The sequence below is a fragment of the Schistocerca cancellata genome, chromosome 3 (assembly GCF_023864275.1).
Source record: "Schistocerca cancellata isolate TAMUIC-IGC-003103 chromosome 3, iqSchCanc2.1, whole genome shotgun sequence".
NCBI classification, from domain to species: domain Eukaryota; kingdom Metazoa; phylum Arthropoda; class Insecta; order Orthoptera; family Acrididae; genus Schistocerca; species Schistocerca cancellata.
In genome coordinates, this window is record NC_064628.1 from 398047176 (window position 1) to 398061407 (window position 14232).

Genomic DNA, 14232 nt, shown 5'->3' on the forward strand with positions numbered 1-14232 from the left:
AAGGGAAGGGTAGCTATGTCTTCTTCTGCTTGTGTGCCAATATGGCAACAGACTTCTGTTTCAATTAATTGCATGACCTGTCCCTGTGGTGACCTGGTGTGTGTCAGCATTGGAATGTTGATCTATTGGGCGATATCTGAACTCGTATTAATAGCTAGATGAAAACATTGCCCACATCTGGAGGCGGTTCGCTAATTTGGTTGGAACATTGGAGTCTTCCTTGAAAAGCAATAAGAGTTTTATGGTCAATCAATGATGTGGAATGATGTCCATGCACATAATTGTGGAATTTCGTGAGTTGCAAATACAATAGCTAGTGCTATCTGACCATAGTTATGTTGTGCATGTGTCGGAGTATTAGATGTGAACACAGTAAGAAATTCCACACAATCTACTTCCTTGGATAACTCCGCACCCAAGCCGTAATCTGAAGCATCAACTGATAAAATTGAAGATTTTGATGGGTCGCAAGCAGTAAGGCATGGCAGATGAAGCGAGCCTTAAATGAGATCTCGGAAAGCTTTATCACATGCAGGAGTTCAGTTCCACTTCACACTTTTCTTTAACAACTGATAGGGCAGTTCTGCTATGGCCACGACGTGTGGGATGAATGTGCAATAATAATTAAGTTGGTCAAGCACAGATTGTAGATACCCTGTGTCCTTTAGGACTGGAAGTTGCTGAATGGTTTGATTATATTGAGGTATGGGTCATATTCCCAAAACAGTGAGAAAATGACGAAAGATATTCCATCTGAGCCAAAAAAAAAGGGCTTTTGTCTTTGACACTTGAGATTGAGTTGTGGAAGGAGCAAAACAGGCATCAGGGTCGCACCAGCTCCTGGGTGTTTTTACCAGTAATTAGAATGTTATGAAGATGGTTCACTGTGCTGGGAATGTGCTGTGTCGACTTGTCCAAGTACCACTGAAAATTAACCGGAGCACTGGCAATGCCAAAAGGAAGCCTGTTATAGCATAATAGTCCAAACAGAGCGTTCATGATCAGAATGCTCTGCGAATCCTCATCCAGGGGGAGCTAAAGGTAAGCATCATGCTGATAAATCTCGGTGAAAATCTGCTTGCTGCAAGCTGCACCATAGTGTCGTCCATCTCTGAAATCTGATAGGCATCTACGACAGACTATGTGTTGACTGTGGCCTTGAAATTGCCATAAATTCATGTTCGACTTTTCCATGGTACAATGAGGGTAGCTCACTCACTGCTGGTGTCTGTACGTAGTAGAATGTCTTCCACTTACAGGTGCTGTAGCTGCTCTTGTAGATTATCCCTGAGACTGAATGGAACATTTCGTGCTTTGAAGAAACAGGGATTGGCCATGCAAGGAGTGTGAGATGAGCCTCAAAACTAGTGTCGACCGTGGTAGGATGAGAACAAACTGACTTGTACTTGGAGCAAAGCTCGCTTGAGTAGGAGCTAGCCCCTGATGTATTAATGCTGTAATTCCAAGCCCAAAACTTTGAAAGGTCCAAACCAAGGATGTCTGTGGCTCCTTCAATGTTTACCACAAAAATGCGTGCCATGAAGACTGTAGAATGATAGTGAATGTGATCCACGAACTGCCCTTTCACTCAGATAGTTTCGTTGCTGTAGCTACATAGGAGTTTGGAGAGTTCCTGTAGCAGAGGTGAGCCCAAATTTAGCCTATTGGTGAGTGGTAAAACAGTTGCAGTTGTGGGCGATGCACATTGATCAAGGGCTTGCCAGCCGTGAGCAGATCAGAATGCTGTGCAGGCTGTGGTTGGTGTTGGGGCTGGAAAGTCAGACAGGCTGTAAACACCTGTGAAAAAGGATCATGTAATGGTGCTGATTACGATAGAGACTGTCAGAAGCCCTAATGATGGGGAGGCGAGTATTTAACAAGGGAACCTCAAGTCTGAGGAGGTCATTATGGACCCCTTCATCCGTTGAACGTACAAGAATCATGTCTCTGATGAGTAGTTGCATATTACTGTTTGCATTGAGGATTATTGCACTGGAACTGACAGTCAGGGGATAAACCATGCAGTTTTGCTGTCCACTCTTTGTACAATTCTCCTGTGGCAGCCAAAAACTTACAGTGGGTTGCTGCAGTGTACACTTGAGAGGTGAAGTATGCTAGTAGACAAGTCTTAAGTGATCATACGAGAGGGCTTGGGGCTCCACTTCAGGATTGAATTGCTGCTCTGAATGATAAATTTGCGGGCATGCTTAGGCCAACAAGAATGTGTGCTGCTAGGTGTCACCTGTGATAACATGTGCCAGAAAATGTTGCTCCATTCTGACCACACAGTTCGCTCAGGGCTCGATGTTCCAGACAAGCAGCTGGAATGGCTGTGGTGCCCCTCTGAATCTTTCACCAATGAATTGATGTGGGACAGTGTGGATTGAAGATTCCATTTTTCTGCATAATATCTTGATGAATGGCCTAGTTGTTATCATTTTGTGTCCGTGTGTTTTTTTGGTTTCATGAAGGCTAGTGATGTATCAATTGTGACAAGTATTAGGTAATATATTTACATTTTTAGACATGTTTGGAACTACATAATTCAAATAAACTGTATGAGTGGGCAGTGAGGTATCTTCTACTCTATTTTTGTGTGTCTGGAGATTTTCGGTTCCATACCTAAAGTATACCAGCAACCTGGTATAGACATTTAGAACCACAAACAACTGGTCTCCTCTTCCAATCTTGCTGTGTTCCTTGCTCTTAGTTTTCCACAAAAGATTGTGTTTTCTATACGTGTCAATAAACTCAGCAATGAACTACAGAGCTCTGATGCATGTAAACCATTTTAAAACTGAATGTCAGGTCAAACACCTTTCAGCCATCTAATGTCCAAACTGTTATTTTATTTGACTACCAGTTTCGGCGCTTTACTAGGCCATCTTCAGGCCCCCTGACTGATGTGTAGGAAGTTTCCAACATCGGTTCCAGTCAAAATAAGGGCCAGCATTCAAAGACTGGTTTATGTAGATTTCTGCTTGATACAGTGATCACTTCAACCATCAACTTTGGTTGGCAGATGACGGTTGAAGTGATCGTTGTATCGAGCATAAATCTACAGATACCAGTCTTTGAATGCTGAGCCCTATTTTGACTGAAACCGAGATTAAAATCTTTCTACATGGTCAAGGCACTTGCAAATGGCATAGTAAATTGCTAAAACTGGTATCCAAATAAAATAACAGTTTGGAAATTAGATGGCTGGAAGGTGTTAGATGTGACATTCTGTGCTGAATAGCTGAGTCCCACAACCATCTCTGAAAAGATGAAACCTCAGCAGAGGGTACTGGTGAAATATGTTCCACATTTTAGGGGATGGAGCCTCTCCAGTGGTGGACAGGTGCAGAGACTGGAAACCTGGGATTCCCAAGCTATGGCTGTGATCAGCATTTCCAGTACTCTTGTACTACACAAGCTCTGAGCATACTCCAGTGACCATCGTTAGGTGTGATGATGGAATCTCTCTCTCTCTCTCTCTCTCTCTCTCTCTCTCTCTCTCTCTCTCACACACACACACACACACACACACACACACACACACACACACCTCAAGATGTGCTGCACACCTGGGCAGTCTCCATGCATCTGCCACGGCCCCCCTCCCCCATCCTTCAGTTGTAAGAGCCTTACTCAGATAAGCGGAGTCGACATTTTCCTAGTGTCTCATGGGATTCCAATGGTGTGAATTCATCAAAAATACTCCAAATGGGAGGCAGGGACCATCAGGTAAACATGCTCAATCAACAGTGTGTTCCTGTGCCCAACCAACAGAGCTCGAATGGTCAGTCCACCGAAAAGGAGTATCAAAAAGATAGTAAATGGGCACTAGTCTGTCATAATACCTCCTTAGTAATTAAGGGAGAGAAAGAACCTTAAAAAAGATAACCTCTTTCTATTAGGAGGGAATTGTTGGCTCTTTAAAATGAATAAAATGACTGCATAAGGGTGTAATGGTACACAACTAGTAGAAACAGCTACATCACACAAAGTGCATAGGTTTCTAGGATGTGAGACATTAAGTGAGTACCCTAGTCTAACTGAAATGCATAACACCATTGATTACAGCAAATGTCTAGTTACCCACTCAGTTACAATGATGATTATATCCAAATAACTACAAGAAGAATGGAAAAACTTTGATAATACAGAGCTGGAAATGTATGTCGGAAAAAACGTTTCGTGGGAAAAAAAGCAACATTTATTTTAACATCCAGAACACCAGAACTACCTAAATAGGTTACTGTAGGGTACATCCTCCTTAATTTTTAACAGTGCATCCCAAATAAGATGTGATGCCTTAAATGCCAAATATTTGGCCATACCTTTGCTTTGTGGCATGTAATAGTATAACTAAAAGTGGAAATTGGGGAGGCCCATCCTACAAATCACTTGAATCCTGTACGTCTCCTCCAAAATGTACAGATTGTTCCATTTATCTCACCTGGTGTGGAACGGAAAGTGCAGCATTTATATTGACAAAAGAAAACTTTTGGAGCTGGTAGTTAAAAGAAGAACCTTCTATAGTGAAGCTATAAAAGCTGTTAAGCCAATGCAGCTTCCAGCATTTCTTATTGCTTTTGTGTCAGCCCTTAAGAATCCAGTTGCCAAAAGTGGTGCCTCAATAAAAATTTGGACATCAGAATTGAGTCCAAACATGTGCACCTGCGCGCGCGATTTTGTGTGTGTGTGGGGGCGGGGGGGGGGGGGGGGTAGACTGCATTTGACCCTGTAAAAATACACATAATCAAAAACCCAGTAGGCCTATGACACTTGTTGGAGGATGGGAATCCTCCATACATGGATCTTCCAAGGTCACCTGCCCCACTTTGAGGAGAGCCCCACTTAATTAGGAGATTTTTAAGGCCTGGTTTTTAAAGTACATGCAAGTCTGCCTGCATTGGACCTTTTTATTCATGAGGACAGGATACCTCAGGGCTCTGTGTTCAGAATAACGTTATTTGTTGAGGCAGTAAACCACATTGATGATCTTCCTCTGAGTATCACAGGCTCTCACTTTGTCGACTATTTCACGATCTATTTCAGGCCTCAGTGGACTCAGTTACTTGAGAAGTGACTTCAGCATTGTCTGTCCAATCTCCAATACTTGTTAGAAAACTATGTTGATCCTCTCACACATCCTACTTGGCAGCTTGCAGTGTCTATTCTCTGAAAGCCCTGTGCTTTCTGTGTGACACCTCAGAGGGGGCAGAGCAGACAGCCCTCACTTGTGATGTTATCTCATCACACAGCCAGGTTTGTGTCTGATCAGTGAGCATGTGTAAGAACATGACTCTCAATATCGAACAAAGATCAACTATATCACCTATCAGAATACTGTGCACTAAACTGGAATTGTCAATGCATGTGGACACAAGTCTATCGGTGCCACCAGGACAACTTCAGGAATCAGATTGAGAATTTATGTACATGTGTATTTTATTGATCCACAGAATGGAAATGTGATCTTTTTTTTTTTTTTTTTTAGGGTGTAAGGAATATGTTGTGGAGATTAGTTATTGATGTAAGGATAAACAGTCCATTCATATAAAAATACATGGAATGGTTAAAATATTGATTCGTAAATATAAAGATAAGCATGAATCCCTAGGATTAATGTTACTCACCATTTTAATAATTGTATTTTGTAATATCAGTACTCTCTGTACCCTAGTTGCATAGATTATTGTATTCATGTCAGTTGTAGATGACGACACTGACATTGTGGAAACAACTGTTTGACTTATTTGGCAAGTATGTAATTTGTGTGAAGACGATGATATTTTTTTTTGTCAAAAAATATCTCCAAGAATTTTATAGAATCTGCTTCCCATAGCTCCTGATTTGTATGGATAATTTGATAGTTATTTGACTGTTTGTTTTAAATATGTTAGCTGGGTCTATGTTGCTAGTAATTTTGATCCATTTAGATTAAACCAGAGTTCGAAGCTGTTTGGAGTATCAGTGACAGTTGGAATTTGCTTTGAAAGTTCTTTCCATTAGTATATGTGTGAAACCTGCAAGTAAAATGAGTGGGAAGTTATATTTAGGGATGAATCATTTACATCCATTTTTCATGAGAATGTATTTGTCTGTTTTCCAGGTGGTAGGTCAGGATGAAGGTATGTCTGTAATGGAAAAGGCAGACCCTTTTGTGCTGCTTTTTGGACTGCCTATGATACCTATGGTATTAATTGTTGGAAAAACTCTTCACTGGGAGGATGCTGTCCTAAATTTTTTGCGACGACATTCGTACAAATTACCTCTTCTTAAATACATTCTTCCATCAGGGTGAGTAGTCGAAATGTTATTAATTTTTTGTGAACACATGTTTTGTCGAGTGCTGCCCATGACCACACCCTAATTTATATCAATTTAGTATGTTTGGAGGAGTTTATTTACAGGTTGTACAAAAACTGGACTGCATTTTGAGAAGTTAAAGACACAAAGAAGATGGTAGTGGAGAAAACAGTGAAACAGTGTTGTAAGCTGTCCTCCATGTTATTCATGCTTTATATAGCACAAGCAGTGAAGAAAATGAAAAAGAAATTTGGCAAAGAGATTAAAGATCAACGACAAGAATTAGTATTTTCTAAGGTTTGTCAAAGGAATCATAATTCTGTCATACATCGAAGAACATGAAAGATCAGGTTAACTGAATGGATTATGTTTTGAAAACAGATTATAAGATTAACACCAATAAAAGTATAGTGAGAGTATGGAGTTAAAATAACTGGCAGTGGCAAAAGCAGAGAGAATATGAAATGCAGAGTGGCAACTGCAAGAAAAACTATTATTAAAAAGAGAAATATATTTGACATCAAATATGTGGACTGTATACTTATGTGGAAGTGAAATATGAAGGCTAAACTATACAGACAAAAAATGATGAAATGTGGAACTGTGGAAGAATGCTGAAGATTGTGTGGGTAAAGAGAGAAAACGGTTGTCAATTGAATGGAGGGGGGGGGGGGGGGGATAAGCTCAATGGCACAACATGAGTAAACAAAATTATAGGTTAAGAAACATCCTCGACTATTGAGGAATAGTTAATTTTCTTGTGGATGGAAGTGGAGGTGTAGAAATTATAGTGTCTGACAAAGGCTTCACTACAGTAAGCAGCTACAAAGGAATGTAGGTGATTAATAATAATATTTCTTAAATCTTTAATAATTTAGTACAAGTCACTTAATGTAGATAATGGAACAGGGGAAAAAAATTGTCTCTTAATTATGTGCAAATACGATGAAAATCTTTTGTTCTAATTTCATTCGCACTCTCTCGCTCTCCACACACAGTTTCATCCACGCAATTATTGTTGCTTTCTGTTAAGCTCAGTGCAACAGCTTTCTGGGTATGAAACAATAGAAACAGGGAAGCAGCTTGTAACATACCCAGGGAAAATGCGGTACATATGTTCTCTGCACAAGTACTCCTTAAAGACAGTAACAGGGGCTGGACGTTTAAAAGATCACTTGCCTAAACTCCACATGCCTGGTTTTCCGCAGTGGTTGCTCTTCTCTTATTGCACTGCCCAGTTAGATGTTTCCTATAATAATTTTTATCCAACAAGATGCAGAGCTACTCACGCAAATAATACCGACTTAGTCTGATGGAATTCAGTATATTCTGTTACAGACATACACACAGGGTTGAGCTGCTCTCTTCACAATTAACGTCATTCCACAGTTGATGTAGTCGGTAATTACAGTCCAACAGCATAATCCATTTTGATGTACTAAAGTTGTTGTAAGTAATAGCATCCAATTCAAATACTAAGTAATAGTATCCAATTGAAATACATGCAACACAGAACACACATGAGATTCGCTGTTCAGAATGTGCTTTATAAGTCAATGTAAACCAGTTATTCCAGTCAGTACTAAACAATTCCTTCGTTCATTACAAGAGCGATCGCATGACCGAGTCACGATGTGGATGTTTCAAAAAGTAGGTGTGCAACATCCGAAACAAGAAAGTACCTATGCTCGTGATATTCAAACAGTCCAGCCACACATGTTTGTATCACTTGGAACTTGTAATTAGTCAATCCAGTTCAGGCTATCTTCCCATAACCATCCCAGTGTGATTGATTGTTGAACTCCCGACATGACATACGAGATCGAAAGTAGTCACCGTTTAGATAAACATTATTATTGAGCCATGAACACTGATATGAAATGTTCAACTTATGTGGCAAAAATTTTTAATTACATCACAATGACTTGAGAAATGTGTGCTGCAGACACTGCACAGCATCACCTCCCCACGGTAACTGAGCTAAGACTACCCATGCACTCTACCCTTGCCAGAGAGGCAACTATCGATAGGTTAGCAGTAAAACAGTACACTTACAAGCAATTTGGGTAGCGATATTTACCAGCGATGAAGAGACTTGCACGGCATAGACTAAACTGTAGAACTGCAGCGAATCAGCCTCCTTACCAAGAAAAACAGAAATGTGCAAATAAAGGGTACTCTGACATTTTAATTAATTTCAAACCTCTCTTTCACTGTTTTCACAGTTACCAATGTACTGTTTTTCTTTATCAGTTTGTCTGCTTACCTCGATTGAAACTCCCATAATTTTTTTCATTCCAGGCCTTCAGAGGGAACACGGAGCAGTGTAGAATTTCCTCCCATGAATGATCCCGTTTCTGCAACACGGGTGCTTTGTGGAGCCCTTTTGTTGCCAACTGTGGCATCATTAGTTGGAAACATTTTCTTCGAAACTGTAGAGTCAAATATTCATCGAACATTGTTGGTGAGTGAGTGTATTTTTGTGGCAAATGAGTGGTTTTGGAAAGTATATTCATGTGCATTTTTCAAGTTACTTGGTCATTAGGCATTTTATAATGTGTCATTGTGAGAAATACCGAATTAAAGAAAATTTGATCCTGCAGGTAAGTGAACAGCTGTAAGCAGGTTCTCAGTCACACCTCATGTTTTTGATGGGCTTTAGTAATATCTTAGAAATTGTGACTAATATTTGGGGCTTAAAATCATAGATTCCATACTTGTGTGGTGTCCCTGTAGCTACATAAAACTGTAACAGTCAACAATAAATTTGCCATTTTCTATGTGTAAAATAAGTAATATTACTTGGGTATACAGATATTTTTTATTTTTACGTACAACTTCCTTTGCCATTTACCTCCCGATCTGATGAATTGGGGGGTGGGGGGTGGGGGTGACCCTGCGTGTGTACTCCTTCAAAGTAGTGCAAAGAAAGAAGTCCCTTTGTGCTAAGCTGGGATAATTTGCAGGACGGTTCAGTATATCTCAACAAAAACCATTGTGAGCTTGAATGTTTCCCACGATCAACTGAATATTATGTACACACACACACACACACACACACACACACACACAAGCAATGTCATAAAACTGTGACATGATGGGTAATTCATCCATCCGCCAAAATCAAAAAGCTGACCCTAACAAAATATTTCACCAAACACAGTGGACAAGTCGTGGTGGGCTACCGTCTGCTAACATAATGTGACACTGCACATTGTGCATATTTGATCAACATAGGACAATAAATCACACATGAAAACAAGACAACATGCACTTGTGGACAAACACGCGCAACTAAATTAATTATGTATGTATATTTAAAGAAATACATGAGAACCAGCAAGTGAGGAGAATAGGAAGATACAAGGTTTGCAAAGAAATGACTTCTATAAAACCAGTTGCATTTTACTGAAAAATAGTGCTTTTAATTGTTAATTTTGAAAGATATTGAAAAAACACAATTCAGTGTTAAGTGCAACTTCAGTTATCCAAAAGACAGTGACTATGAAAAAGTAACATAACTGTGACAGAATTATTAAGTTCAATATAAAGTCCTTTTTGGCAATAGTTCGTGTTGGTGAGCTCTTGTCTCTTCACTCAGTTGATGCTGTTGGCGATGTTTGCATTGTTGGTCCATAATCTGTGAGCATATAGTCCAGTATTTATTGCCGTCTTGCTGGCCATCCATTGTGAATATAGCAAGAGCGAATGATGTTTGTAGAATTACCTCATGTAGCACATCTACATGCAGCAATGAAAGTAAGGTACACTTCATTCAGTTAACACATAATGTATCCCGATGCCATAATGAGCGGCCACCTTCGGTTGTTTGCAGATGACGCTGTCATTTACCGACTAATAAAGTCATCAGAAGATTAAAAAAAACTGCAAAACGATTTAGAAGAAATATTGGGATGGTGCAAAAAGTGGCAGTTGACCTTAAGTGACGAAAAGTGTGAGGTCATCCACATGAGTGCTAAAAGGAATGCGTTAAACTTCGGTTACATAATAAATCAATCTAATCTAAAAGCCGTAAATTCAACTAAATACCTAGGTATTACAATTACGAACAATTTAAATTGGAAGGAACACACAGAAAATGTTGTGGGGAAGGCTAACCAAAGACGGTGTTTTATTGGCAGGACACTTAGAAAATGTAACTGACCTACTAAGGAGACTGCCTACACAACGCTTGTCCGTCCACTTTTAGAAAACTGTTGCACGGTGTGGTATCCTTACCAGATAGGACTGACTGAGTACATCAAGAAAGTTCAAAGAAAGGCAGCACGTTTTGTATTATCGCGAAATGTGGGAGAGAGTGTCACAGAAATGATACAGGATTTGGGATGGACATCATTAAAAGAAAGGCATTTTTCGTTGCGACAGAATCTTCTCACGAAATTCCAATCGCAAACTTTCTGCTCCGAATGCGAAAATATTTTGCTGACACTGACTTACATAGGGAGGGACGATCACCAACATAAAATAAGGGAAATCAGAGCTCGTATGGAAAGATATAGGTGTTCATTCTTCCCGCGTGCTATACTAGATTGGAATAATAGAGAATTGTGAAAGTGGTTCGATGAATCCTCTGCCAGGCACTTAAATGTGATTTGCAGAGTATCCATGTTGATGTAAACGTAGATAATGTTTGCTAACCATTACAGGTCACAGTTTCAAACTTATGATTTTCCACTCAATCGCGGTTTGGGACCTTTCACAGTACAACTGTCCGCGATAAGAAAGTACGTTAATATACTTGTAATTTGAATTAACACTTCACGGTTTGCACCAAACAATCCATACTGTGAACAGTTGTCACTGTACGCTTACATAAGTCACATGTGGACAAACACTCACAAATAAACTAATTATCTATGTATATTTAAAGAAAGATTGTCATACCATGCATTTAGGATATTTGTTTATTTGTTTGCTGTCCATATAACAATCAGTTTTCAGACATTGTCATAGATTTTAGTTCACATATACAAAGGTTTAGTTAACATATGTGAGTGCACACATGGACATAAATAGTGAAGATAGAAATATCTTGTTTCAAAAACAAACTGACATATACACTGTTTTACAGAGAGACTCTACTGCTTGAAATATAAATGCATGTATTGATGTAATGTGCGAAGATCAGAAATTATCATTTTTGTGTTGCAAAAACAAACTTATGCTATTTACACTGTTTTACAAAGGGAGATTACAACTTAAAATCTTCTACTGAATAACAGCTTTTCTCTATTAATAAATGCTTAAGTTAACTCTTTAAAGTGTTTAAATTAGCTGTATTGAGGTCAGGAAATGCATTACCATTATTCTGTTTAATTTTACAGTGTCTCGTGACAACTGCAGTGCTTAAATAGAAACATCGTTGTACAAAGAAATAAATTTACAAAGCTCATCCAGAAATAACACTTTCAATGTATCACATAAAAACAGCAAGAAAACAAGGAAAAAATCACAGTAAAAAGAAAACAATGCATTTATCTCTTGTTGTAGTGTCATCTTTACAGTCCTTTATTTTCTGAGCCCATGAAACAGACTTTTATTACAAAACAGAGGATACGTGGTGAAGTTTGCTTTGCAAAAAAATAAAATAAACCAGATATCAAACCAGAAACTGTTGTTTAACACCACATTGCTCTGCTTGACATGGTTTTGTTGGAGAAGATATGCTTGCTCCTTTCTTTGTCTTGTGAACTGGCCAGTTTTGCCATTGTGGGCAGCGTTACGCCTTAATATGTAAACTGCAATGCACGCGCGCGCGCGCCCACACACACACAATTGTCAGAGAAGACCAAAATTTTGTACATATCGGACTCTTTAATTCAGAATGATCTTGAGAAGTACTTTACAGATACATATAAAGAAACAGAAATATTTAGAACAAAATGGTAGATAAAAGTTGTAGCATGTAGAAACAGCAAATAAAGTAAAAGTGCCCTTTGCTTGTTAATGCCTGTTGTGTGGATAACAAGTGTAAAGAGTTTGGTGTTCCACGATTTCCCTAAAGCAATTGTCAGTCTATTTGCTTTTAGTAGAAAACTGCCAATTCCCTATCACCATTTCTCCCTCACTTCAGTTTGTGCTCAGTCTTTAATAACTTTGTTGTAACAGAGATGGTGAACCCTAATCTTTCTTTCTATGGATTAGAACAAACACTAAGAGTGCAGTTGTCAAATTAAAGGTGGCTTTAGAGTTAAGAGAGGTCCAGTAGTGACTAATTACTAAAAAAAGTATGTATTTCTTACTTGTGGCGTGACATTACATTTTTGTCGTCTATGAAAAAAAAATATGAAAAGCTTCTAAGCTGTGTTTATATCTGGTATTAGAATGGAGAATTCTTATACACATCAGTGCGAGCACAGATATCGCCACCACTCACCAGAAACATGGTGCTGCCAGATCTTCATTCAGTCATTTCACAGCACAGTCTCCCATACCATTCTCAAATGACTACACTTGTACTGTCCTTCTATAATGTGTTTCCCCACTAATGTAGTTATATAGTCTGTCATTGGCCGTCATTTTTACTGTCTCCCTTCCAGCCACGCTATCACTAGTGAAGAATCCTAATGTAGTGTAAAATTTACTAGTTCAAAGTCTATTGTCAGATTTACATAAATGTAATCTTATATGCAGCCTGCTAAAATGTTCATTAATTTGATTCTCTACAATGTATAAATATAAAATTATTTCTTATATATGTTAAATTATTGGGTTTGCAATATTATTGAGTTAGTCTTCTCATAACTAGTAAACTAAACCACATGGAATTATACCAGTAACTTATTACTAAGGTGCAACATGTGTTACTGTGTATAATTTTTCATCTATACTGTTTCCTTAACTTAGAACTACAGTGAAACATTCACACAAGAATTCTGCACGGTTCTTAGTTTCATGTAATAGATGTGGGATGAAGGTAATGAAGTTCCTAATTTTGCATGCTGTGGTGTGTTCGTAAATTGTTCAGTAAGTGTTACTGGAATTTCCATTTCGCTGTTGGTGGCTTGGACTCTTGAGTGTAGCTGTTCATTTAATTCTACAATAAGTGCTTCTGCAGATTTTTCTCCTCACATTGACTGCACCAGCATGCCTGGGCTGTGGGTCAGTAAACTTCCTTCTGCCTCAGATCATTACAGTAGGCAGCACTCAGCTGTCCATAGCTGAACATTCCTATCGGAATTACTACACACTAGGGTAGCATTTCCTAGGTCCTCTGTACATGGAAACCACGTTACTCACTACGCAAAGTTCTTGTTAGCTAGTCGAAGTGCTCACAGCTCAGTGACACAGACAACATTTGTTTGTAAGATTACTCTTCCTGAAATTTCACAGTACACTCAAACCCAATATGTGTTCACTCTGGTAAATACTCTCACAAGTCAAACTTTCTGATAGAATGCCACAGCATTGTCTAGCACTTACATTTCAAACTGGGGGAAATCTCCCATTATTTAAAACAATTCCAGGTGCAGTATTGTAACTTCACAAGTTGCTTGCGTGTTTTCTGACAAGTACTTTGGTGTCTGGCTAATGAAAAGGGCATATGCTGTATGCTATGTTTGGATATATAGCATAGACAACAGGTTGCAAATTTGAGGTAATTTGATAAAAGATCGTGCTTTTCTTCCCATTTATGCGACTGTCCTTTTGAGTAAGTCCATCTTATCAAATATCCCTTTCTATTTAAATTTCAGCAAAATCTTTCACTGCTTTATATATGATCCAAAATTCAAATTAATTCTTATTGAAAACAGTTCTATTTAACAATAAAAAGTAGCAGTTAATATAATCATGTATCATTCATCCATCATAAAATCCTAAGTTCCATTAAAGTCTTCATTTGTGTACCTATAGTTGCTTTATAATTCTTGAGTATATTTTTGTTCTGTCAATGTAACTACAACTGGTGAG

The 14232-nt window shown here is 38.6% G+C and overlaps 2 protein-coding genes across 6 annotated transcripts in view; one reads left to right on the forward strand and one right to left on the reverse strand.

Moving 5' to 3' along the window:
- Nucleotides 1-14232, forward strand: part of LOC126175136 (E3 ubiquitin-protein ligase MARCHF5) — an 88465-nt gene that overhangs the window by 59386 nt on the left and 14847 nt on the right. For all 5 annotated transcript variants that reach the window (XM_049921697.1, XM_049921694.1, XM_049921695.1 and 2 more), the window contains 2 exons: nucleotides 6104-6291; nucleotides 8602-8764. In XM_049921697.1, the coding sequence (XP_049777654.1) occupies nucleotides 6104-6291; nucleotides 8602-8764 (351 nt within the window). The remainder of the gene's footprint in view (nucleotides 1-6103; nucleotides 6292-8601; nucleotides 8765-14232) is intronic.
- LOC126175133 (uncharacterized) overlaps nucleotides 1-14232 on the reverse strand; it is a 338937-nt gene that overhangs the window by 52580 nt on the left and 272125 nt on the right. The window lies entirely within an intron of this gene.